Source organism: Carcharhinus amblyrhynchos, chromosome 7 (genome assembly GCF_965287045.1).
Source record: "Carcharhinus amblyrhynchos chromosome 7, sCarAmb.v2.hapA, whole genome shotgun sequence".
Taxonomy (NCBI): Eukaryota; Metazoa; Chordata; class Chondrichthyes; order Carcharhiniformes; family Carcharhinidae; genus Carcharhinus; species Carcharhinus amblyrhynchos.
The window spans coordinates 42,214,801-42,241,413 of NC_137330.1; the positions used below are offsets into that span (position 1 = coordinate 42,214,801).

Genomic DNA, 26,613 nt, shown 5'->3' on the forward strand with positions numbered 1-26,613 from the left:
TTAACATGATGGACCATTGAAACTATATAAATAGCATATAGAATTTTCACTTAAATCCAGTATATAAATTAGTATATAAATTGGTATATTTCCTGACAAGTAGAAAGCTCAACATCTTTACCAATTGATAATCCATTGATACAAAGAAATTGACAATGAGAAATGTAGCATCCTACTTCTAAGTAATGTATTCTGAAATCTTTGAACATTATCAAAAAAAACTTGATCAAAAAGGCATTTACATTTCCCGTAATTTTTTTTCATTCTTCCTATTCAATGCTCAGGTGATTTCCTATTTCCAAATCATAAAGCAGATATATCCCAGTTATATATGAATGAGAACAAATTAAGAGAATTACAATTATTCAAAGTATTCAAATACATTTTATTTACTGATTTGTTCCGAGATTGATTGTTCTATTATGAAATAAGCACGATCACAAATAATAGGTTGGTACAGTCAATCTATTTTACCTGATTGACTTTTCAATCTGTACTGTCTTATTCCATCCCCAGAAATACGCTGTTCCACAATAACAGCCTCCCCATATTTATCAGGTTTAAAAGCATCAGGTCCTCTGTTTCTCAATGTTATCGAAATATCTGCAGAACTTCAAATTCAGAATGTTAGAAATTTGAATTAAAAACTGTAGTAATACCACTGTTTAAACACTCTTATGACACTAAACTAGTTAACTTAATGAAAAATTCAAATTTATCAAAATAATTACAAATGCGGTTCCAAACAGCAAAAATAAAACCGAAAAAACTAAATGGATCATGTTTAGCACTCCACACCAGCCAGACAAATTAAGAGCAAAGCATCTTACTAATGAAAGAATGTAAGCACCCATGTATGACAACCCAAAATTAAATGTTACAATCTTCATAATATTTGAACGAAAGATTCTCAATGCAATTCTCCAACATAACTGAAAATTGAGCTCAGTTAGGTAGATTTTGGGTACTGACATACATAGGATTTTAGCTGCTGCAACATTAAACTCCTCTTTTCCCCCATAATGCATACACATGTCTTAGGCATATATCTATATGATCAAAGATAAAAGATGAGGTATACTTGTTTTGCACTTCAAGATTCATGCTCTGCAGAAAACTTTTGAAGTGCATATGAATGATGAGGTTGTTTGGAAATATGCATGAGAGGGCTTACACTTAGACACGTTGCAGAGTCCTATTTAATTTTAATTTTTTTTTGATCAGATTGGTTTCTGTTTCTCTTAAAGAAAAAAAAGTTAAAATGTAGAAATTAAATATTTCAGTAATCAATTACAACATTTGAGCTACAGAAAATTGATCAAAAGGACATGAGTAAAATTAATTAAATCTTACTTTTGACCATCTTTTACAAATCCTTTTATAGATGATCCCCTATTCGTGGCAGTAGCTTTCCCACCAAGCCCTACAATAAGGGCTGTCAGTACAGCACTTTTTCCACCTACAGACAGATGGGAACAACATTTTAGTTGATTTTTGCATCAATCCTGCACTAATCTATTTCAGAAAGACAGTTTCACAACTTGGGATTATACTGCTGTGGAAAATAGCCTGCAATTGGCATATGTTCAAACTCAAGCAGATACAAGATCAGCAGACTCCTGCCAATGGCCAAAGGAGCAATTTTATCTTTGATAATCAATATTATCACTGGAACAATGCAATGTCATTAAACATGAGAGAAGCCTTAAGGTGGTGAAAAATTCAACCAAAAAGATGCAGAACACAATTCATTAGAAAAACAGATTAATGTTGAGGGTGAAGAATCTTAAAAGAATTACAGCAACCAGGAAAATTGGGGCTAGTATTATGCGAGTATAATACTTTACTCATTTCATGGAATCATAAAATCCTACAGTGCATAATGGGTCTGCACCAACCACAATCCCATCAAGGCCCTATCCCTCTAATCCCATACATTTACCCTAGCTAGTCCCCCAACACTAAGTGGTAATTTAGTACAGCCAATCCACCTAACCCACAAATCATGGATTGTGGGAGGAAACCAGAGCACTTGGAGGACACCCACACAGAATTAGGGGGAATGTGTAAACTTCACATAGTGACCCAAGCTGGGAATCAAACCCAGTTCCCTGGTGCTGAGAGGCACCAGTGCTAGCCATTGTGCCACTACGCTGCCCCTAAACACAAGGTACAAGTATATTAGTAACAGAAGCTAACAGTTGACAACACTTACTTCCGTTGTTTCCGACTACAAAATTCACATTGGGTCCAAACTTAAATGGCCCAAGGCAAGCATGGCACATAAAGTTTTTCAATGAAATACTTTCAATTATTCCTACGTCACCTTCATTCTGAAAGAAGGAAATCCAGATTAGTTCTCTGTAAACTAAACACCTGGGAGAAATTAGTACTACAGTTCAAGATAACAACCTACAGTATAAAGTATACAGAATAGCAAAGTCACTTCAAAATATTACTGCGGATCTGGTTTCATCTTCCCTTGAGCGATACGAGTGCCACATTACAAACATCAAATTTTGAATAGCATTCTGTAAACAACTTATTAAATACAGTGGCTCTGATCGTTAAGTTTGAGAAATTTTGCTGCTGCTTAGCACTTGTTTAATTACTGTCATTTCCTCAGCCACCAAATGACACTTTTCTTGACAGCTGGAAGATACTAATATTACAGTACTGATGAGTCACAAGTGACAACTGAGGAAAAAGAAAAACACAATTCTCATGTTTCCTCACTGGGACACTTCATTCTCCTGCCAACAAATTATGAACAATGAATTGGAATATACCAGTACAAACAATAACAGAGTCTTTGATTCCCTCTCCCCCAGGACAGAAAAAAAAAATAGAAGGGTCATTGATTGAATTAACCAAAATAGCTTTAAACACAACAGCACTGTCAGGCAGATTTTATTCATAATTCTTGATTAGACTTATGTTGAATGTGAAATTGAGTTATGAAACATTTTACAAATATCTGAAGGCAATTTCCTTTTTTTTATATATAATACCATGCCCATCACCATTACTTTCAAACGACCCCTTGCACATACACAAATGAAAATGAGAATATTCCTGTAGTTGTGATTTGCAGTACAAAATCTACCTTTACTTAGAAAGTGTTGTAATTTGTTTTAAGGAAACAAAGCTTTTCTTTTAAATAAGCAAACTACAGGAATACAGATCCAAAGGGAACTAGACAATAGTGATGATAAAAATGTAAGATCAAAGACTCAAATCAAGACCAGTGAGAGCATTGCTGAATCATATAAGAAATTAAACAAGATTACTAATATAATTAAAAGTAGTACCAGCAAATAACAAGCAATATTAACACAGTACACACAACTATGCAATCCCAGTCACAATAATACACAAAGTATACCATGCAGTATTCGTAACACTGAAGAAGCACACATTTACTTATAGGTTATTTTAGAACCAATGTAATCAGGATTTTTGTACCCACTTTGCCATTCATAAATGGTGCAATTTTGCTTATCCAGCATTACTGTATACGTCTTTTACCTCTGGATGAATCCCAACCTGAAACAGCCCACTCTGATTTAATTGCTCTTAAAAAAAATCTTTTTTTGTCATCGCCCCTATTTATTCAGAGAAATTAACAAACAGCAACATGTTAAATTTATCTGGAATATTGTTCAACTCAGACACCAAGAGGAGCACAAAACAATTCATCTTCACTGGCCATTTTGCTTCCTACTTGAGGAAGTGATCCGCTTACACAATCTAACCTGGACTAATGACAAATAATTTACCAAGAGTGAATTTGGAGGTAGGCCATCTCCACTTTGTCCATTAGTTGTCACAGCATTCCCATTGCTCCTGTTGACTTCTTCTGTATCACATTCCTTTATGTTTTCAGTTTTGATTCTTTTTAGTGGTACTGTTCCCTCAGAAAGATCTTCTTTTCGTTTTGACATGCTAAATATTGCAAAAATAAAAGAATGGTGGTAAAACATTAATATTGGGAACTTCAATTTCTCCCATTGATGTCAATTTTAAGTCTGTGTCAATACTTTTTTGACAGCTTTTAGTAGCGACTCAGTGGAAGATTTCCAAGGGATCTGAAGATATTATAACACCAATTTTCAGTTATTTGAATAAATGTGGTTAATTCTGACTGCAGCGTTCATCACTCAAACATTCCTTTTCACTCCAGACATGTCCTTGACCTTGGGACATATTCAAAAACTGATGTGCAATATTACTATTGCCTTGGCCATGCTATGTCAAATACTGTCACTCAGCTCTTCCAGTTTCCACTGACAGTTATAGAGGCCTACATTATAAACTGCATCACAGAAGTTTCAACTCTTGCATTAAAAAGATACATCCAGTGGTGTCTCTTTTTTGTTCTTTTAGTTATCAATAGCGCTGTAGAATTAAACACAAATGCACAGTGCTGAAGATTTCAAGTAACAAGTAGATGCTGCCAAGGACCATCACCCAATAGACATCAAAACACATAAATACCATATGTTTTTTAAAAATAATAATTATGATTAGTTACCCCAACCCAGCTTTAGCCAGATTACGTCATGAAAAATCATTGATTGAACATTATTCAAGGAAGCAGTTAGTGGGCTTGCCAGAGAGATAAATCTCATGAAGGTTGGGGAATAACCAAATGATTAAAACATGGAAGATGTTACAGAAATAAATGAAAACATAAAAGACAAAAACTGCTGTAAGGGTGGTGGAGGCAGATTCAGTTGAATTATTCAAAAGGGAATTGGATTGCTTTCTGAAAATAAATAATATGCAAGGCTACGTGAATAAGGCAGGGGAGTGGGAATAAATAGAATGCAGTTTCAGTGAGCTGATGCAGACTCAATGGGCTGAATGGCCTCCTTCTGCACTGTAAGGATATTGTGATTCTGTGAACATACTTCCAAAGTTTTGGACTTCAGTGAACTATTCCATTGCTGAAGCAAACATTCTCCCTTAAAGTACCAAAATGAAACAGATGTTCATCTTTAGCACAAATTTCTAGCTTGCATTAAATATGTTCTTGGGATCAACAGTGCAAGGACCTTCCAAAAGCAAATCTTACATTTTGTGATCACACGTTTACCTTAACTGTACAGTATCTAATTACACAATTGTGAGACCCGGAAGGAAATGAAACCCTTGTTTATGTGTATTCTGAAATGCTTTTATAATTACTAAAATCAGCAATAACTCATAAGGACTTGGGTAAACATGTTTGACTCAGTTTCACAGCACAAAAAGAGGCCCTTCAGCCCCTCATGCCTGTACTAGCCAACAATCTAATCTAATCCCATCTTCCAGCCCTTGGTCCAGAGCCTTGTATGCTATAGTGCTTCAAGTGCTTACCTAAATGCTTCTTAAAATGTTACAGGGGTTCCTGCCTCCATCATCCTTTTGGGCTCTGAATTCCAGATTCCTACCATCCTCTGGGTGAAAAGTTTTTCTTCAAAGACCTTCTAAATCTCCTGCCCCTTGGTTATTGACCTTTCTGCCAAGGAGGGAAGGTTACTCTTATCCACTCTAGCTATATCCTTCATAATTCTGAACACTCAAGTCAGATCCCCTCTGCCTTCTCTGGTCTAAGGAGAACAACCCCAGCCTAACCAATCGCTCTTCAAACTGGTGAATTTCCTCTGCACCCTTTTTAATGGGATCACAACCTTTCCATTCGTGTGGGGACCAGACTGCACACAAAACTCTAGTTGTGGCCTAATGAGCTTTTTATACAGCTTCACCATAACCTCCTTGCTCTTACATGTATGCCTCGGCTAATACAGTCACCTATCCTATCTGCTTTCTGAACTACTTCATCGACTTGTCCAATTGCCTTTAGGGACCCACAGAAATGCACTCCAAAGTCACTCTGGTCCTCTGTACTTTCCAATGTCCTACCTACCATTCATTGTGTATTGCAAAATGTGGATTAATTTATTAAGATCAGGCACATGAGACAATATACATGGGTATAAATCTTGAAGGCACCTTAGCTCTGCTCTAAACCAAAGTCAAGCTAAATCAAGATCACATGACACACTTCCTTTCTGATGTCCCTGAAACACACTTTCAACATTGTATTTTCACATGAGCTCTGATTTTCCAGAAGTTGTACTGTTTACCACCCCATCTCCAACCTCCCTTTCCTCTTCAAAGACCTTGAATAGGCAGAATTGCTGCCTCAGTGCTGGGGACACAAGTTCAATTCCTGGCTTGAGTCACTGTCTGAACAGAGTCTGCATGTTCTCGCCCTGCCTGCATGGGTTTCCTCTGAGTGCTTCAATTTCCTCCCAAAGTCCTAAAGAGATGCTGGTTAGGTACACTGGCTATGCTAAATTCTCCCTCAAGTGTACCTGAACAGGCGACGGAGTGTGCCAGCTACTGAATTTTCACAGTAACTTCATGGCAGTGTCAATGCAACACTAAACTAGAATCAGCATATAGAATCTCTTGCAGTGCAGAAAGAGGCCATTCGGCCCATCAAGTCTGCACTGACCACAATCCCACCCAGGCCCTATCCCCATTACCCCACATATTTACCCTGCTAATGCCCTGACACCAGGGTCAATTTATCATGACCATTCAACCTAATCTGCACATCTTTGGAAACTGGAGCACCTGGAGGAAACCCATGCAGACACGGAGAGAATATGCAAACTCCACACAGACAGCAACCCAAGGCCAGAACCGAACCCAGGTCTCCTGACACCATGCTGCCATGTCAGTGCACCATAGAAAGCATTCTTTCCAGTTGTATCACACCTTGCTATGGTTCCTGCACTGCCCAAGACCGCATGGAACTACAAAAGGTTGTGAATGTAGCCCAATCCATCACGCAAACCAGCCTCCCATCCATTGACCTCCCGCTGCCTCAGTAAAGCAGCTAGCATAATCAAGGATGCCTTGCACCCCGGACATTCTCTCTCCCACTTTCTCCACCAGGAAAAAGATACAAAAGTCTGAGGTCACAAACCGACCGACTCAAGAACAGCTTCTTCCCTGCTGCCATCAGACTTTTGCATGGACTCAAGTTGATCTTTCTCTACACCGTAGCTATGACCAGAGGGGTGGCACGGTGGGTTAGCACTGCTGCTTCAGAGCACCATGGACCCGGGTTCAATTCCCAGCTCGGGCCACTGTCTGCGTGGAGTCCGCACACTCTGCTCCTCCTTCCTTCACCCGCCTGCCCCCCCACCCCCCACACAGTCCAAAAGGTACGCTGGCTAGGTGCTAACTTCTCCCTCAGTGTACCTGAAGAGGCCGGAGTGTGGCATCTAGGGGATTTTCACAGTAACTTCATTGCAGTGTTCATGTAAGCCTTACTTGTGACTAATAAACTTTATTTTGCTTTACTTCAACATATTCTGCACCCTCTCCTCTCCTTCGCCCCTGTGTACTCCATGAACAGTATGCTTCCTCTGTGCAGGGTGCAAGAAACAACACCCCCCACTCCATCGCAATAACATAACATAAGAAATAGGAGCAGGAGTAGGCCATCTAGCCCTTCGAGCCTGCCCCGCCATTCAATAAGATCATGGCTGATCTGTCGAGGCTCAGTTCCACATTCCCGCCCTCTCCCCATAACCCTTAATCCCCTCGCTTATCAAAAACCCATCAACCCGCGTCTTAAAAATATTTAGCGAGGCAGCCTCCACCACCTCAACGGGCAGAGAATTCCAGAGATTCACCACCCTTTGAGTGAAGAAGTTCCTCCTCAACTCCGTTCTAAACCTCCCCCCCTTTATCTTGAGGCTGTGCCCCCTAGTCCTACTGTCCTTTCTGAGCGGGAAGAGTCTCTCCACCTCTATCCTATCCATCCCATTCATCATCTTATATGTCTCAATGAGATCTCCCCTCATTCTTCTAAACTCTAACGAGTACAAGCCTAGTTTATTCAGCCTCTCCTCATAGCTCAACCCCCTCAACTCCGGTATCAGCCTAGTAAACCTCCTCTGCACTCCCTCCAAGGCCAAAATATCCTTGCGTAAGTGCGGCGACCAAAACTGCACACAGTACTCCAGCTGCGGCCTCACCAATGCCCTATACAGCTGCAGCAAGACCTCCCTACTTTTATATTCAATCCCCCTCGCTATGAAGGCCAGCATCCCATTCGCCTTCCTGACCACCTGCAAGCTGGGTTTTTGCGACTCATGCACAAGGACCCCGAGGTCCCTCTGCACCGTCGCCTGCTGCAGTTTTTCACCACGTAAGTAATAGTCCTTCCTACCATTATTCCTACCAAAGTGGACCACCTCACACTTGCCAACATTAAATTCCATTTGCCAGTTCCTGGCCCATTTGCCCAGCCTATCTAAATCCTTCTGCAGACTCTCCACACCCTCCACGCAATTTGCCATTCCACCAATCTTGGTGTCATCAGCAAATTTCGACACCATACACTCGGTTCCCTCCTCCAGATCATCTATATAAATGGTAAATAGCTGAGGCCCCAGCACCGACCCCTGGGGCACTCCACTAGTCACCAACCGCCAATCCGAATAGCACCCATTGACCCCCACTCTCTGCCTCCTATTTGACAACCAATCCTCTATCCACGCTAACACCCTACCCCCAACTCCATGCCCCCTTACCTTCTGCAATAACCTCTTGTGAGGTACCTTGTCAAACGCCTTCTGAAAATCAAGAAAGACCACATCCACCGGCTAATACATGTGACAACAATAGATTTTCCTGAAGCTAGTGCAATTTAATTGCCAGGAAACAAAACAGCTTGCACGTAGTCAAACAACCAATAGTAGGTTGTAGATGTGTCCTGCTGTGCTACCACTAAGTTATAATCAGTAACTAAGCAGTAATAGCTTTTGCTCCAATGATGAGAATGTCTAACAGATACATCCCTGCACTTAGAGGAAAATCAGATAAGCAATAGAACATTCATCTCGCCAGCCTCTTACTTTACATAAACCTGAGCTCATCTCAAACTCACACATAGTCCCATTCTTCCATCACCCTGGTGTTCAGTGACCTGTATTAGCTCCAAGGTTCAATATAAATTGGAGGTAGCAGGTGAATTTAACCCTGAAACATCACAAGGAGTCCACAAGAAAAGAAAAGAATCGGAGAATAATTCAAGGGAAGTCATGCACTTACAATCTGATTATGGCTCTTCCATGGTCCAAGTAGGGCTGAACAATTGAAGATGGAGGCACTGGCATCTTATTGGGAGTGGGAAAATAATGTTGCGTTTAATTCAAGGAGTAAAAAGTGTGGGAGAAGTGCTTGCCTCCCTGTCATTGCTCTGCCAGACAGCATCTATGATTGGAAGAGCAACAAGTTGCAGACCCATATTGGGCATCGTCATCGAGCAGCATGGCAGCACAGTGGTTAGCACTGCTGCCTCATAGAGCCAGGGACCCAGGTTTGATTCCAGCCTTGGATGAGTGTGTGGAGTTTGCACGTTCTCCCCATGTCTGCATGAATTTCCTCTAGATACTCTGGTTTCCTTCCACAGCCCAAAGATGTGCAGGTTAGGTAGACTGGCCATGCTAATTTGCCCCTTAGTGTCTAAAGATGTTTAGGTTAGGTGGATTAGCCATGGTAAATGTGCGTGATAACTGGTGCTGAACACTACAGCACAAACAGGCCCTTCAGCCCACAAGTTGCACCAATCATATTCATACCTACCAGGCCTATCTATAGCTCTCAATCCCATTAAGTCGCATGTACTCATCCAGAAGTCTCTTAAAAGACCCCAGCGAGTTTGCCTCTACCACCACCGACGGCAGCCGATTCCACTCACTCACCACCCTCTAAGTGAAAAACTTACCCCTGACATCTCCTCTGTACCTGCTCCCCAGCACCTTAAAACTGTGTCCTCTCGTAGCGACCATTTCAGCCCTGGAAAATTGCCTCCGAGAATCCACCCTATCTATACCTCTCAACATTTTATAAACCTCTATCAGGTCGCCTCTCAATCTTCGTCTCTCCAGGGAGAAGAGACTTAGCTCCCTCAACCTATCCTCATAAGGCATGCCTCCCAATCCAGGCAACATCTTTGTTAATCTCCTCTGCACCCTCAATAGCTTCCACATCCTTCTTGTAGTGAGGCGACTAGAATTGGGCATAGTACTCCAAGTGGGGTCTGACAAGGGTCTTATAAAGTGGCAGCATTACCTCCCGACTCCTAAACTCAATCCCTTGATTAACGAAGGCTAGCACACCATACGCCTTCTTCACCACATCCTCCACCTGCGAGGCCGATTTAAGAGTCCTATGGACCCAGACCCCAAGGTCCTTCTGCTCCTCAACACTGCTAAGAGTCCTACCCTTGATATTGTACTCTTTCATCCCATTGGACCTGCCAAAATGGACCACTGCACATTTATCCGCATTGAAGTCCATCTGCCACTTCTCTGCCCAGTCTTGCATCCTATCTATGTCTCGCTGCAACTTCTGGCATCCCTCCAGACTATCCACAACACCACCAACGTTCATGTCGTTGGCAAACTTACTAACCCATCCCTCCACTTCCTCATCCAGGTCATTTATGAAAATGACAAACAGCAAGAATCCTGGAACAGATCCCTGGGTCTTAGATTTAGATCTAAGAGGGATTTAGGTGTTCTCAAACATGGGTCACAAAAAAGCTAATATGCAGGTAGCACTGTGCAATCAAAAAGGCCAATTGGATGCTATTCTTTATTACAAGAGGAATTGAGCATAGAAATAAGGATGTTATGCTTTAGTTGTACAGGGCATTGATGAGACTACACTTGGTCTCCTTAATTGACAGGGATGTGAATATGTAGGAGGCAGTTCAGAGGAGATACATACCTGGAACGAGCAGATCGTCTTACAAGGGCAGGTTGAAAAGGCTGGGCTCGTATCCACTATAGTTTAGAAGAATGGGGAGGATCTTCTTTGAAGTATATAAGATCCTAAATGGTATTGACAAAGTGGATATTGAAAGGATGTTTTCTCTTGTGGGTGAGTCCAGAATTCACTGTTTTAAAATATGGGGATACTCTTTTAGGACAGGAACAAGGTCTTCTTTCTTTTCAGACGGTTGTGCAAATTTGGAACTCTGAATTCCAAACTGTTCAGTTACAATTCCTGGGAAAGAAAAACTTATTTATGATTCAGACTCATCTTGACATGCAAAAAGGCAGTGGCTCCATTGCTATGTCTAGTAAAAAACGTCAATGTGCACACCATTACTGTTCTTATAAATACTTATGGTTCATGGTTTATAACAATATCTTGGGAGGCAACTTTTAGATCTGAGAAGATTAAAGCTTAACTGCAGAAAATGGGATAAATGCAACTAAAGTAGCCTGAAGACTATTAGGTTAGGGCCATGTTTACTTAAGGGGTTAACAGCTAGAAATGTTAACAATCATAAACAGCAGGTCAGCTACTTAACCGAAGAATTGAAGATGAGGTGTCTATATTGCATGGAAAAAAAAGCAGCCCAAGAGAATTGCATTGTTTTGGGGAGTTAAAGCTGCAATTAAATTAAGAGCATTCAGTGAGCTCTAGAAAGTTATGTCATCATGGAGTGCAGTTTACAAGAATTCTAGGATTTCAATTTATCTGTGTGATTGCTGGGCAAGTGTCTAACAAGGGAAAAGACAATACCAAAGAGGTGCAGGTGTTGGCAGGCTCCAGGTAGCAAAAGAATTGCTATCAGCTGGCTCTGTGCAATTGGAGCTCAGGAGAAACCCCAGGAACCATTTGAATAGATCAGTGCAGCTAGGGTCTTGGAGGACTGATGGTGAGCTGTGTAAACAATAGTAGAACATAGCCCAATCCACAGTTTTGTCTGTTAAAGCACATATACCTTATACTAATTGTAAATGTTAGAATATAAATTTAATCTTTTGAATTTGTATATTATTTTGTTTGCTCAAAATTCACAAATATAATGGCTTTATTTTCTTAACAAGTGTCTTAAATGTCAAATTTTACTTACTTTTATACAAAACATTATTAGTCCCAAACCAGATCTTACTAAAAACTTTGGGGTCAGGATCATAACTCAAAGATGTCAATTTGGGCAGCATCCAATCAAAAGCCAAGAAAATTCTTCAATAGATATCGAATTAATTCTCCACCTGATACTTTTTTTGGAAGCAGCAGTTTGAAAATAAGATCAAATTGCAAAATAAAAAGGCAGCAGTGAGTAACATTTGCATTGAATGTATTTCGTGATAAGTTTTGTGTTCTAACGTTGGTACTTTAGCTCCACTGTTCAGGTTTAAATAATTGAGAATTAGCTTGCAAGATTAATATCTCTACCAGATATTGTCTGACTTCTGATTGACAGTTGTGCGCTGCTGGTACTCAGTCAATGACTTCTGCCACTATATTACGCAGAACAAGAACAGGCCCACTGGGGAGACCATTTCAGCTATTTGGTCTCTTTAACACTGGAAGAGCAGCGGTCTTAAATACTGAGTGCATGAAGACCAATAGCAATTTGGCTTGGTGCAGGTCACTGCAAGGACATTTCTATATACTTGTGGAAAAGATTCACCAAAACTCTCAAGCAATGCTATCAGCGATCTTTGGAATATGTTGTGCCTAAATTTTACAGGTATGAATCTACACTAACACATTATTCAGATAATGTTAGGAAATTCAATGATGCAACTACATAAATGAAAAAGACAGGCTTGCATTTATATAATCTTTTCACAACTTTCATATCTTTTAAAGCATTTCAAAGCCAACTTCTGCACAGCATGCACTCAAACAATTATGCTAGTGATCAGGTTATTCATTTTTGTTATGTTGACTGAGGGATAGATATTAACTGGGCAGAGGGACAAAAGGTCTTAGCATTCATCATGAAGCAGTTCAAACAATCAAAATAAGCGTGCACACGTACAATATCTCAAAAACAGCAATCTCGTGAAGTGTTGCCAGATTTTGAATCGGAAAGTTCAGGCCAAGCCAGGTCAGTTGGTGTTACCAGTGACTTGGAGCACAGGAATAAACTAGCTAAATGGAGAATTAGTCTTGCACAACAATATACCAATGCAGTGGATATAAGGAAATTATTGCAGATGCTGGAATCTGAAACCAAAAGGGAAAATGCTGGAAAATCTCAGCAGGTCTGGCAGCACCTGTAAGGAGAGAAGAGAGCTGACACTGAGTCCCGATGACCCTTTGTCAAAGCTCTTTTCTCTCCTTACAGATGCTGACGGATCTGCTGAGATTTTCAGCATTTTCTCTTTTGGTGCCTGTTCCACAATGTGCCAATACTGTGTCTAGCCTAATTCTTCTCGCAAGTTCTTTTTAACATTACTCAATTAAACTTGAGCACATTCTAAAAATACATAGTTTTCAGACAACTCTGGCGTATGGATAGCTGGATTCAAGACATTGCACTGGTAGTGTTTCATTTATGTAAGAATATGCCTTGAAAAGACAAGTGCAATGTCATTTCAATGCCATGTGATGCCAGAACTTTCCAGGAAATTACAAGTAATTATCTCTACATAATGAAAATAAATCCTGGAACTGCTTTGTCAATCAGCTGCTCGAAATCAAAAAGAGAAAGAGAAATAGAGTTGTGCTCTCATGAAACACTGCTTCCGCAAAGGATGAACATTGCTCGACAATCATCAGTCAAGACTGTTCCCTTCCTGTTGGCAAGCACTTCAGTGGTCATGGGCATTTGGCCTCTGATCTTCAGGTAAACATTCTCCAAGGCGGCCTTCATGACATACGACAGCGCAGAATCGCTGAGCAGAAACTGATAGCCAAGTTCCGCATACATGAGGATGGCCTCAACCGGGATCTTGGGTTCATGTCACACTATCTGTCACCCCCATGACCTGCCTAGGCTTGTAACATCTCACTTACTGTCCTGTCTGGAGACAATACACATCTCTTTAACCTATGCTCAATGCTATCTCCGCTCACATTGTCTGCACCTTTAAGAATTGATTACCTGTAAAGACTTGCATTCTAATCAGTATTCTGTAAACTGCGCGTCCCTTTATATGCTCTGTTTGAGACCAGAACTCTCCACTCACCTGACAAAGGGGCAAACCCCAAAAGCTAGTGAGTTTACTATCAAATAAACTTGGACTTTAACCTGGTGTTGTGAAACTTCTTACTGTGTTTTCCCCAAAGGATTGTCAGGAAATCAGCACAACAGGAAAATAAATTTATCACACTCCTTAGCTCACAGCAAAAGTTAAAATACCATTCATAATTTACCACAGACAGCATATTACAACACTTCAAATCAAACATGCACAATAGCATGATATTCCCAAATTAGCCACCTTTGTGGTTTTTCAATTTGCCATTTATACAATTTTGCAAATGTAGAATAACTACACAATCACTACCTGGCATTCTCTTCTGCTCTCCCTGATTGTTATTACTCTATTCTGGTTATCTCTGTGAAATAACTTTTAAAATATTCTGCAAACATGAATCCATCTTACTCTTTTCAAGTACTAACTTGCTGGTTTATTTTCAAAGTTTTCTGCTGTCAATTTCAGATTTCTGGCATTGTTTTAATTTTTAATCCCTTGTAAGTTAAATGGTAACCTGCTGAGTGTTTAATTATTAATACATAGAACTACAACAAACAAGGAGTGACGATATTAAAGTTCATAGCATCACTATTACTTATTAGAGGTAGCTTCAGTCTATGTTATATAACTAGATCTTTAAGGACAAAAAGTAACTCATCCAGATGTCAGCAACTCAAGGTATAGACACAAGAGTGTATTACGGAGGCTGTCGATTTATTCGGACCATTTTAGAAAAGAACATGCCCTAACTTTTCATTTTACAGATACTGAGTGAGCACTTAACGTATTTCCAGTGATTTTGTTGTTGCTTACATTTAAAGTGTGTTTTTGGTTGCATGTTTTTCAATATCTATGGGTGCACACACTAAATAGTAAAGGCATTGTATCACCAACTTCAAGGAAATCACTCATTCAGCTGGTTTGACAGAGGTATCATGACAGGGAACACATTAGTAGTTACAGAGAAATGATTTCTGATGGTTGCAGAATAGAAGATTAGAGACTAATCATAAAAAAAAATCAGAACATTCAGGAATGAAATCTAAACAAAAAAGGTAAAAATTTGGAACTCTTCCACAAATTGCAATTCATACTCAATCAATTGTAAATTTTAAATCTGAGGTTGGTAAGGTTTTTGTTGCCCAAATATCTTAAGTGATACAGCATAAAAGCAGGTTTATGCAGCTCCGTATAGATCAGGCATAATTTCACAATGGCAAAATTGTCTAGAGAAATTAAATAGCTGACTCCTATTCTAATGTTCCTACATGCCCCCATGTAAAGTAAAGGATCAACCCATATTCTCACACATGGAGCTTTGAACGGGAGAAAAGTTAACCTTAGCTGAGATGCCATCTCCATGTAGTTAAACAGTTTGTGCACACTCACTATAATATCTCACACATTTTTGCGGACACTCATTATGCAATCTCACAAATGAATCTCAGCGGTCATGGCATTGGAGAACTCAACTGTCCACCTACCAGTCAATGTCTACAAAAGGCTGGCAAATAGCTGAAATTAATACATTACAAATAGAGTCACTGGTAGTGACTGAAACAAAATCCATGTTTATGAATGGGTTATGAGGATGTGTTCAGGGTCACTCGCTAAGATTTCATTTGTTTGGCTCATGAAAACCACAATCCAGGAAAAGACTTTTGAGTCCACACCGTTGCTGGTAAAGGACAGAGTCAAGGCATGTTTGAAACATCGCACCGTACTAACATATGTTGCGAAAAATGATGCACAGGTATGAGAGGTAGTGTTCTTAAAAATTTACAAGGGTGACATCTGAATAGAGATTCTATCCATCTCTGGAAAGAGGGTTGACCAAATTATGAAAAAAATTAAATCAGATGGATGTAAAATAATGTGTTTATACTTGCCGGGGGGCCCAAAGTCCAAGATCATTAATATATGATAGTTACCAATAGAGAATTCAGGAGAAACTTTTCTAGCTGGAATTCTCAATCAGATGCTGGGCACATCATTTCCCTGGCCCTGCACTCAACCCTGGAACACCTAGGTAACAAGGACACTTATGTCAGACTCCTATTTATTGACTACAGTTCAGCCTTCAACATTATTATTTCCATGAAACTCATCTCCAAACTCCGTGGCCTGGGATTCGACACCTCCCTCTGCGACCAGGTCCTGAACTTCCTAACCACAAGGATAGCCAACAACACCCCCTCCACAACCATCCTCAACACCAGTGCCCCACAAAACTGCTCTCAGTCCCCTATTATACTCGTTATACACCTGACTGTGTGGCCAAATTCCCCTCCGCATCGATTTTCAAGTTTGCTGACGCCACAACCGTAGTGGGTCAGATCTCAAACAATGGCAAGACAGAGTACAGGAATGAGAGAGAGAATCTGGTGAACTGGTGTGGCAACAATAATCTCTCCCTCAATGTCAACAAAATGAAGGAAATCGTCATCAGTTTCAGGAAACGTAAAGGAGAACATGCCCGTCTACATCAGAGACAAAGTGGAAAGGGTAAAGAGCTTCAAGTTTTTTTAGCCATCCAGATCACCAACAACCTGTCCTAATCGCTGCCCATGCTGACACTATAGTTAAGAAAGCTCACCAACGCCTCGACTTTCTCAGAAGACTAAGGAACTTTAGCATGTCAGCTACAACTCTCACTAACATTTACAGATGCACCATCGAAAGCATTCTTTCTGGTTGTGTCACAGCTTGGAATGGCTCCTGCTCTACCCAAGATCAAAAGGAACTACAAAAGATTGTGAGTGTAGTCAGTCCATCACGCAAACAAGCCTCCCATCCATTGCCTCTGTCTATACTTCCTGCTGCGTCAGCAGTGTAGGCAGCATAATTAAGGGCCCCATGTACTCCTGACATTCTCTCTTCTACCTTCTTCATTCGGGAAAAAAATACAAAAGTCTGAGGTCACATTCCAACCAACTCAAGAACACTTCTTCCCTGGAGGAGGGAAGGAAAGTTGCATAGTATTCACAGCACACCATCATCCCATTTGGCCAAGCAGATCCATATTATTGTTTATATTCCAACGGATCTTTCTCATTTGACCCCATCAACCTGACCCTCAATTCCCTTCAAACCACCCTCCCCCCATCATGTGCATATCCAGGTTCACAGAATCCCTTACAGTGGAGGAGGCCGTGTGCCCATCTTCTGCTGCTGTCAGAATGGACTTACCTTGCGTTAAGCTGATCTTTCTCTACACCCTAGCTATGACTGTAACACTACATTCTGCACACTCTCATTTTCTTCACCCTACCCCCAACTCCATGCCCCCTTACCTTCTGCAATAACCTCGTGAGGTACCTTGTCAAATGCCTTCTGAAAATCAAGAAAGACCACATCCACCAGCTCTCCTCTATCCACCGCCCTAGACACATTCTCATAGAACTCCAGTAAATTTGTCAGACACGACTTCCCCTTAACGAAACCGTGCTGCGTCTGCTCTATCAAGCAATTCCCCTCAAAATGCCTCGCTATTTCCTCCTTGATGACGGATTCTAACATTTTACTCACAACAGACGTTAAACTAACCGGCCTATAATTCCCTGCCTTTTGCCTGCCACCCTTCTTAAACAACTGCATAACATTAGCCGCTTTCCAATCTTCCGACACTTCCCCGGAATCCAGAGACGTTTGGAAAATAACCACCAAGGCATCCACTATCACCTCTGCCATTTCTTTCAGAACCCTCGGATGCATTCCATCCGGTCCTGGGGACTTGTCCACGATCAGTCCCACCAGTCTGTCGAGCACTGCCTTTCTAGTAACAATAATGTCATCGAGACCCTCCAGTCCGACCACCTTTCCATCGCTAACACCCGGCAAATTATTCACGTCTTCCTCCGTGAAGACCGAAACAAAAAAGTTATTCAAGACCTCAGCCATTTCCCCATCCCCTACCACTAAGTACCCCCTCTCATCCTCTAAGGGTCCAACGTTCACCCTAGCCAGCCTCTTCCTTTTTGTATATTTATAAAAACTCTTGCTATCCTTTTTTATATTAAGCGCTAGCCCAGCTTCATAGTTTCTCCTACGCTTCTTTATCAACTTCTTTGTCAATCTTTGTTGACATTTAAACCTCTCCCAATCCTCTTCTCGCCCACTACTCTTAGCTACTCTAAACGCCTCCGCTTTTAATTTAACACTTTCCTTCACCTCCTTCGTTATCCACGGCTTATTACCTCTCCTCCTACGGTCCTTTTTAACCATCGGAATAAATTTCTGCTGAGCACCAAGAAAGGTCTCCTTGAAGATCCTTCACTGCTCCTCAGCAGACCTACCTTCCAACGCGCTCCCCCAGTCAACATTCGCCAATTCTTCTCTCATCCTACCATACTCCCCTCTGTTCAAACAAAGGACACGTGTCCGGGAACCCACTTTCTCCTCCTCCATCTGCACCAGAAACTCCACCATACAATGATCACTCTCCCCAAGAGGATGCTTCACCACAAGGTCCCTAATTCTACCCGCCTCAGAGGATTGGTTGTCAAGTAGGAGGCGGAGAGTGGGGGTTAATGGGTGCTATTCGGATTGGCGGTTGGTGACTAGTGGAGTGCCCCAGGGGTCAGTGCTGGGGCCTCAGCTATTTACCATTTATATAGATGATCTGGAGGAGAGAACCGAGTGTATGGTATCGAAATTTGCTGATGACACCAAGATTGGTGGAATGGCAAATTGCGTGGAGAGTCTGCAGAAGGATTTAGATAGGCTGGGTAAATGGGCCAGGAACTGGCAAATGGAATTTAATGTTGGCAAGTGCGAGGTGGTCCACTTTGGTAAGAATAATGGTAGGAAGGACTATTACTTACGTGGTGAAAAACTGCAGCAGGCGACGGTGCAGAGGGACCTCGGGGTCCTTGTGCATGAGTCGCAAAAACCCAGCCTGCAGGTGCAGCAGGTGGTCAGGAAGGCGAATGGGATGCTGGCCTTCATAGCGAGGGGGATTGAATATAAAAGTAGGGAGGTCTTGCTGCAGCTGTATAGGGCATTGGTGAGGCCGCAGCTGGAGTACTGTGTGCAGTTTTGGTCGCCGCACTTACGCAAGGATATTTTGGCCTTGGAGGGAGTGCAGAGGAGGTTTACTAGGCTGAAACCAGAGTTGAGGGGGTTGAGCTATGAGGAGAGGCTGAATAGACTGGGCTTGTACTCGTTAGAGTTTAGAAGAATGAGGGGAGGTCTCATTGAGACATATAAGATGATGAATGGGATGGATAGGATAGAGGTGGAGAGACTCTTCCCGCTCAGAAAGGACAGTAGAACTAGGGGGCACAGCCTCAAGATAAAGGGGGGGTGGTTTAGAACAGAGTTGAGGAGGAACTTCTTCACTCAAAGGGTGGCGAATCTCTGGAATTCTCTGCCCGTTGAAGTGGTGGAGGCTGCCTCACTATTTTTAAGACGCGGGTTAATGGGTTTTTGATAAGCGAGGGGATTAAGGGTTATGGGGAGAGGGTGGGAATGTGGAACTGAGCCTCGACAGATCAGCCATGATCTAATTGAATGGCGGGGCAGGCTCGAAGGGCTAGATGGCCTACTCCTGCTCCTATTTCTTATGTTCTTACGAATGGTATGTTTTGTCTGTATAGCGCGCAAGAAACAATACTTTTCACTGTGTTGATACATATGACAAATAATAAGTCAAATCAAATCACAAGAGTAGCTCAGGTTCAATTCCAGCCTAGGATCACCGCCTTTGTGGAGTTTGCACATTCTCCCCACGTCTGTGTGGGTTTCCTCTGAGTGCTCCACTTTCCTCCCACAGTCCTAGATGTGCTGGTTACCTTGATTGGCCTTGCTAAATTGCCCTCTAGTGTCAGGAGGATTAGCTGGGTAAATGTAGAGGGTAGACCAGAGTGGGATTGTTATCGGTGCAGGCTGGATGGGCCAAATGGCCTCCTCCACTGTAAGGGAATCTATGAATCCCGACAGGCAAATGATTGGGGGGGGAGGATGGTTTGAAGAGAATTGAGGATCAGGTCGATGGGGTCAGATGGAAACCCGTTGGAACATAAACAACATGGATCTGCTTGGCCAATGGGATGATGGTGCGTTGTGAATACCATGCCACTTTCCTCTCCTCCTCCAGTTACACGCCCTCGGAACCTGTTTTCTCCCGGCCAAGCGGCTGGGGCCCGGGGCAAGCCCGGACTCACACCTTCTCCCGGGGCCGCATTTCAAGTGACAAATAACACCGGCTCGGAGGCCAGGAGAGAACACAATCCTCAGCCGCAGACCAACACGCTCCCGCTCGCTGAGCCAGGTCCGCCTCGTCCATTACTCACCTCCCCAGCTGCGATCCTCCTCGACCCAAATCCGCCCAAACTCAGTTCAAACTTCGGTACAGATGTGCGCACGCGCATCCTCAAACGGCTGACTCGCGCTTCACTTCCGGCTGGGACTCGTGGGCTTGCGCACTGAAGCCGGCTAGCCCAAACCAACAGCTCCATACTGCGCATCTCCAATGCCGGCGTTCTTTGTTTCGGTCGCTGATACAGACTCGGTTCCCATCGGCGCACAGCATCGGATGGTGCATAATGCGCATGTTTGAAAGCCGTCCCTGTCGATTAGGTTATGCGCATGCGTGATTTTCTGGGGTCTTTTTGACGGTTGGATTTGCTCAGGTTTGTGGTTTATATTTAAAACGCTGCGGTATTTTATTCCCTGCGCTCATATATGCACGTTATTGTATATACCCCAATTCGTTGTAATTTGTTACCTGACCGCTGCTGCCAATTTGCATGGAAATTGTAAATAAACACCATGGGAGCCCAGAGCGCGAAATTTAAATCAACTGAAACTGTGGAGAAGGTGCAGAGAGGAAAACTGTACCCCCGGGAGAGAGGGAGAGGGAGAGGGAAACTGTACCCCCGGGAGAGAGGGAGAGGGAGAGGGAAACTGTACCCCCGGGAGAGAGGGAGAGGGAAACTGTACCCCCGGGAGAGAGGGAGAGGGAAACTGTACCCCCGGGAGAGAGGGAGAGGGAAACTGTACCCCCGGGAGAGAGGGAGAGGGAAACTGTACCCCCGGGAGAGAGGGAGAGGGAAACTGTACCCCCGGGAGAGAGGGAGAGGGAAACTGTACCCCCGGGAGAGAGGGAGAGGGAAACTGTACCCCCGGGAGAGAGCCGGAGAAGGCCGCGGGGAGGGGGTGCAGCTCTACCCGGGGGGGGTGGGGGGGAGGAGGGAGTGTACCTCTACCCTGGGAGGGGGGGAGGAGGGAGTGTACCTCTACCCTGGGAGGGGGGGAAGGAGGGAGTGTACCTCTACCCTGGGAGGGGGGGGAGGAGGGAGTGCAGCCCCTGGGGAGGGGGGGAAGGAGGGAGTGCACCTCTTCCCTGGCCGGGGGGGGGGGGGGGGACGAAGGAGGGAGTGCAGCTCTACCCTGGGGGGGGGGGGAGGAGGGAGTGCAGCCCCTGGGGGGGGGGGGGGGGGGAAGGAGGGAGTGCACCTCTTCCCGGGGGGGGGGGGGGCGGGCGAAGGAGGGAGTGCAGCTCTACCCTGGTGGTGGGGAGGGGGAGTGCAGCTCTACCCTGGGGGGGAGGGAGTGCAGTTCTACCCTGGGGGGGGCGGCGGGGGGAGGGAGTGCAGTTCTACCCTGGGGGGGGGAGGGAGTGCAGTTCTACCCTGGAGGGGGGGGGAGGGAGTGCACCTCTACCCTGGGGGGGGGGCGGAGGAGGGAGTGCACCTCTACCCTGGGGGGGGGGAGGAGGAGGGAGTGCACCTCTACCCTTGGGGGGGGGAGGGAGTGTACCTCTACCCCTGGGGGGGGGGGGGTTGCTGGGAGGATGGCGTGCAACTCTACCCTGGGGGGGAAAAGGAGGGAGTGCAACTCTACCCTGGGGGGGTGGAAGGAGGGAGTGCAGCTCTACCCTGGGGGGGTGGAAGGAGGGAGTGCAGCTCTACCCTGTGGGGGGTGGAAGGAGGGAGTGCAGCTCTACCCTGTGGGGGGAAAAGGAGGGAGTGCAACTCTACCCTGGGGGGGTGGAAGGAGGGAGTGCAGCTCTACCCTGGGGGGGTGGAAGGAGGGAGTGCAGCTCTACCCTGGGGGGGTGGAAGGAGGGAGTGCAACTCTACCCTGGGGGGGTGGAAGGAGGGAGTGCAGCTCTACCCTGGGGGGGGTGGAAGGAGGGAGTGCAGCTCTACCCTGTGGGGGGGGGGGGTGAGGGAGGGGGTGCAGCTCTACCTCCAGCGGGGGGAGGGATACAGTACCCTGGGGGAGGGGAGGGGCGGACAGTAATCTGGGGGAGAGAAGGCAGGGAACGGGACTGTATCCTGGGAGGGTGGCCAGTACCCCGGGGGCCAGACTGTACCCTGGTGGTGAGGATGGAACTGTACCCTGTAGGAGAAGAAGGGAGAGAACTGTACCACTGGGTGCAGAGGAAGGGGGGAACTGTACCCTGGGAGGGGAGTTGTACTCCGGAAGAGAGGAGGGGAATGTGGGATTGTACCCGGAGGTTGGGGGGGAGTAGCTGTATCCCAGAGGAGGGGAATGGACTGTACCTCATGGGAGAGGAAGTTGGGGGAACTTTACCTCGGGGGAGAGGAAGCAGGGGGCGGGCCTGTACCGTGGGGCAGAAGTGGGGGACAGGCCTGTCTATCGGGGCAGAGGACGGAGGAAACTGTAACCCATGAGGAGACGGGGGTAACGGAACTATATCTCAGGGACAAGGATAGGGGGCCTGTACCTGGGGGACAGACTGTAAACACAGTAAAAAGTCTGACAACACCAGGTTTTAGTCCAACCTATTTATTTGATAATATTCTCACAAGCTTTCGAGGGGTTACCCTCTTCGTCAGGTGAATGGAGAGTTCTGGCCTCAGACAGAGCATATAAAGCACAGACAGTTTAGAGATTACTGATTAAAATGCGAATCCTTACACCTAACCTGCTGTTCAAGACCTGAAGTGGCTGACAATGTGAGTGGTAGGAGCACTGATCACAGTTTAAAGAGATGTGTATTGTCTCCAGACAGTACAGTAAGTGAGATTTTGCAAACCCAGGCAAGTCACGGGGGTTACAGATAGTGCGACATGAACCCAAGATCCCTGTTGAGACCGTCCTCATGTGTGCGGAACTTGGCTATCAGTCTCTGCTCAGCGACTCTGCGCAGAGTCGCTGAGCAGAGACTGATAGCCAAGTTCCGCACACATGAGGACGGTCTCAACAGGGATCTTGGGTTCATGTCGCACTATCTGTAACCCCGTGACTTGCCTGGGTTTGCAAAACCTCACTTACTGTACTGTCTGGAGACAATACACATCTCTTTAAACTGTGATCAGTGCTCCTACCACTCACATTGTCAGCCACTTCAGGTCTTGAACAGCAGGTTAGGTGTAAGGATTCGCATTTTAATCAGTAATCTCTAAACTGTCTGTGCTTTATATGCTCTGTCTGAGGCCAGAACTCTCCATTCACCTGACGAAGAGGGTAACCCCTCGAAAGCTTGTGAGAATATTATCAAATAAATAGGTTGGACTAAAACCTGGTGTTGTCAGACTTTTTACTGTGTTTACGCCAGTCCAACGCCGGCATACCCACATCAGGACAGACTGTACCCAGAGGGGAAGAGAGAAGTGGGAACTGTATTCCAGAGGAGGGAGTGGACTGTACCTTGGAATGGGGAAGGGGGGTCTGTACTGTGGGGGACAGGAGATGGAGCTCGTTGTACTCCGGGGGAGGGGGGGCGGTGACTTTACCCCAACCGGGGGGGAGAGGTGGAGATGGAGGGGTTGACATACCCCAGGAAGGAGTCAGAATTGTGCCAAGAAAGACAGAACTGTACTTGGATGAACTGCCTGACAGAGAGGAAGTCTTGCCAGAGAGAGAGAAATGATGTGAGAGGATGTAATGGTCGGTGGGTATGGGGTAGGGATGCAAAGAACGTTGCAAAACCAGGATTTGGCATTGTCCTTTTGGATGATATTGAACCCACAACTTTGACTCTGGCAAAGATGCTACCAGCTGAGCCATGCTGATTGTGTTATTTTTAATATTTAAAAGAACAACTTTTATATCCTTGACTGTTTGCTTGCTGTATTTTTGCCCTTTGTTTAGGAAAACCTAGCAGCCAGTGATCTGGAATAAAAGCTGCAATCATGGGAGTGAATGATCTGTGGCAGATTTTGGAGCCTGTAAAAGAATATGTTCCGTTACAAAATCTTAAAGGGAAAACATTGGCTGTGGATATGAGCTTATGGGTTTGTGAGGCTCAAACTGTAAAAGGCATGATGGGAACAGTCACCAAACCACACCTCAGGTAACAGAATATCAAGTGTTATATGATCTTTCATGGGATGTGAGCGTTGCTGACGAGGTCAGTATTTGTTGCCCATCCCTAATTGTCATTTAAATGAATGAAATTGTGAGGCCATTTCAGAGGGCAGTTAAGTGACTTACTTGCTCTCATTTTGTTTCCATATTATCTACGAAGAGTGCAAGTTCTGAATATCTTAACCACTGCCTTAAATTAGTTGCTGGCGGAGCAAGAATACCTCAAAGACTTTCTTATTTTCCCTTCCCTTGTGAAGCACCTGGCCTGTCCACTGACACATTGAGATCAAAAGCTATCCATGTAAGAAATCAACAAAAGCATGTAAAATTTCCATAGTCCCAAATGACCATAGGTTGCTCTCCCCTTTGAGGGTGAAGAGCTGATTGGTGATTTAACCTGAGGATCACCACACCTCAGGCGCAGTTGGGAAGGTGGGCCTTCACGAGAAACCATGTATGTTATTACTGCGGCACTAATACTCTGACCAACATGGTCCTACAATGAACATTGGTGTGCATCATGTACCAAATAGGGTGATAGTAATGTAGTGGTAATGTTATCAGACTAGTAATCCAGAAGCCTAGGCAAATGCCTTCTTAGCATAAGTTCAGATCCCACTCTCGTAGCCTGTGGAATTTAAGTTCAATTAATAAATATGACGAATAAAGCTAGTCTCAGTAATGGTGACTATAACAACTATCGACAATCACTGTAAAACAAAATCTGGTTCACTAATGAATGTCCTTTAGGGAAAGACATCTGCCACTCTTACCTGGCTTGGCCAACATGTGACTTCAGAACTACACCAATGAGGTTGTAGGGCCGCCATAAATGTGCAAAATAGAACAGGAATAAAAAAGAAACAACTCAAGAGATTAGAGATCCAATTTTGCCTCCTACCAAATACAGAATTCCATATGAAAGCAACATACTATTGGGGTTGAATAAAAAATGCTGGAAATCTGAAATATAAATAGAAAATGTTACATTAATTCTGCATATCTGGCAGCACCTGTGGGACGAAATAAGTTAAATTTTAAGATCTAAATGATCCTTGTATGGAACTATTGAGGTTTCTCATTTCAGCAGCATTTCCTACACAGCAAGGGACTTTGGAATCAATATCACAACCATAAACGCATTCTGTATATTAGATTATATTTGCAGCTTATTGTAGGCATGTCATTATTGGTATAATTATTACTGATGTTAGTCAAAAACAGGAAACGTTAGAAATACTTAGAACAGCCATCAATTCAGAAAAGGGCAAGTTCGCATTTCAGGTTTAATCTTTATTCAGACATTTCTGGTTTATTTGATATTCAGCATTTGCATTATATTTTTCTTGTTTTACACTTGATCATTATTGATGTTGATCTATGCTTTGCTTTAATTTTAGAAATTTGTTTTTTCGCATTTCATGTCTCACCTTGATGGATGTGAGACTTATCTTTGTGATAGAAGGCAATGCACCAAAGCTGAAGGCTGACACAATAAGTAAACGGAATGAGGCAAGGCGTGGTTTGCCCAGAAAGCCAAGCAGCTTTTCTGCTCAAACAAAAAGAACCCATTTTAAATCTGTTCTTAAAGAGGTTGGTAATGTCTTAGAAGTAAACATTTCTTGCCAAATGAAAATATTTACTATAACTCAGTTTAAATATTTATGACTTTACAAGCTGCCAATCTAAATAAAAATCACATTCAATGTTTAGATTTGTTCTCTGAATTTGAGAGAATATTAATATGCTTTATACTTAAAGGACCTCTTCAATTTTTAGAGTTAAAAGGGTAACGTTAGGCTCGATATGACTGCCGTTAGGGTGCCAAAATGGCAGCTGTTTCATTCTTATACACCTCTGAGGCAAAGCATGCCTGTCGGTTAACATCCATCAAATGTATGCAGAAGACTTAGTCCCAGCAATTAGTCTTTGGAAGAAATCATTAACTGTCGAGGTGTGGTAGTCCTCTGCCTCTAAAAGGTATTGCAATTTGTTCAAAGTTTTCTGCATCTTTGGTTGTTTTGCATGAAGGAAGACAGGTTTTAATCAAAACTGCAGTCTCTTAAAAAGATCAATTAGCACTAATGTGCCATAGGATCGTCTGGGTGTTCAATTCAAGGAATTTGTTATGCCTTAAATAGAATGCCATAGGAGATGGAAAGGCCTTGGTAAGACAAATATGACAATTAAACTGTTACGATTTTTCTCATGATTCATCAGAATTAATTAGAATCATTTGTCAATTGATAGAAGTAAATGGGGCCTCTTTTGCCTTAAATGTTTGTGTGTTTTGTGATGATGGTTTTGA

The 26,613-nt window shown here is 43.5% G+C and overlaps 2 protein-coding genes across 7 annotated transcripts in view; one reads left to right on the plus strand and one right to left on the minus strand.

Moving 5' to 3' along the window:
- Window positions 1–20,410, minus strand: part of LOC145344898 (structural maintenance of chromosomes protein 6-like) — a 92,651-nt gene extending 72,241 nt beyond the window's left edge. For 2 of the 4 annotated variants that reach the window (XM_080192191.1, XM_080192189.1), the window contains exons 1-5: window positions 20,318–20,409; window positions 3,780–3,945; window positions 2,216–2,333; window positions 1,354–1,459; window positions 475–611 (exon numbers count right to left, since the gene is read on the minus strand). In XM_080192191.1, the coding sequence (XP_080048317.1) occupies window positions 475–611; window positions 1,354–1,459; window positions 2,216–2,333; window positions 3,780–3,944 (526 nt within the window). In that variant the 5' untranslated portion in view covers window position 3,945; window positions 20,318–20,409. Of the gene's footprint in view, window positions 1–474; window positions 612–1,353; window positions 1,460–2,215; window positions 2,334–3,779; window positions 3,946–14,333; window positions 14,355–20,317 lie in introns of those variants that run through there. The other 2 variants (XR_013887002.1, XM_080192190.1) reach the window with 2 other exon arrangements.
- Window positions 20,411–20,566: 156 nt separating this feature from the next.
- gen1 (GEN1 Holliday junction 5' flap endonuclease) overlaps window positions 20,567–26,613 on the plus strand; it is a 33,203-nt gene continuing 27,156 nt past the window's right edge. The window contains exons 1-3 of one of the 3 annotated variants that reach the window (XM_080192193.1): window positions 20,567–20,656; window positions 24,090–24,291; window positions 25,706–25,898. In XM_080192193.1, the coding sequence (XP_080048319.1) occupies window positions 24,131–24,291; window positions 25,706–25,898 (354 nt within the window). In that variant the 5' untranslated portion in view covers window positions 20,567–20,656; window positions 24,090–24,130. Of the gene's footprint in view, window positions 20,657–23,752; window positions 24,292–25,705; window positions 25,899–26,084; window positions 26,286–26,613 lie in introns of those variants that run through there. The other 2 variants (XM_080192192.1, XM_080192194.1) reach the window with 2 other exon arrangements.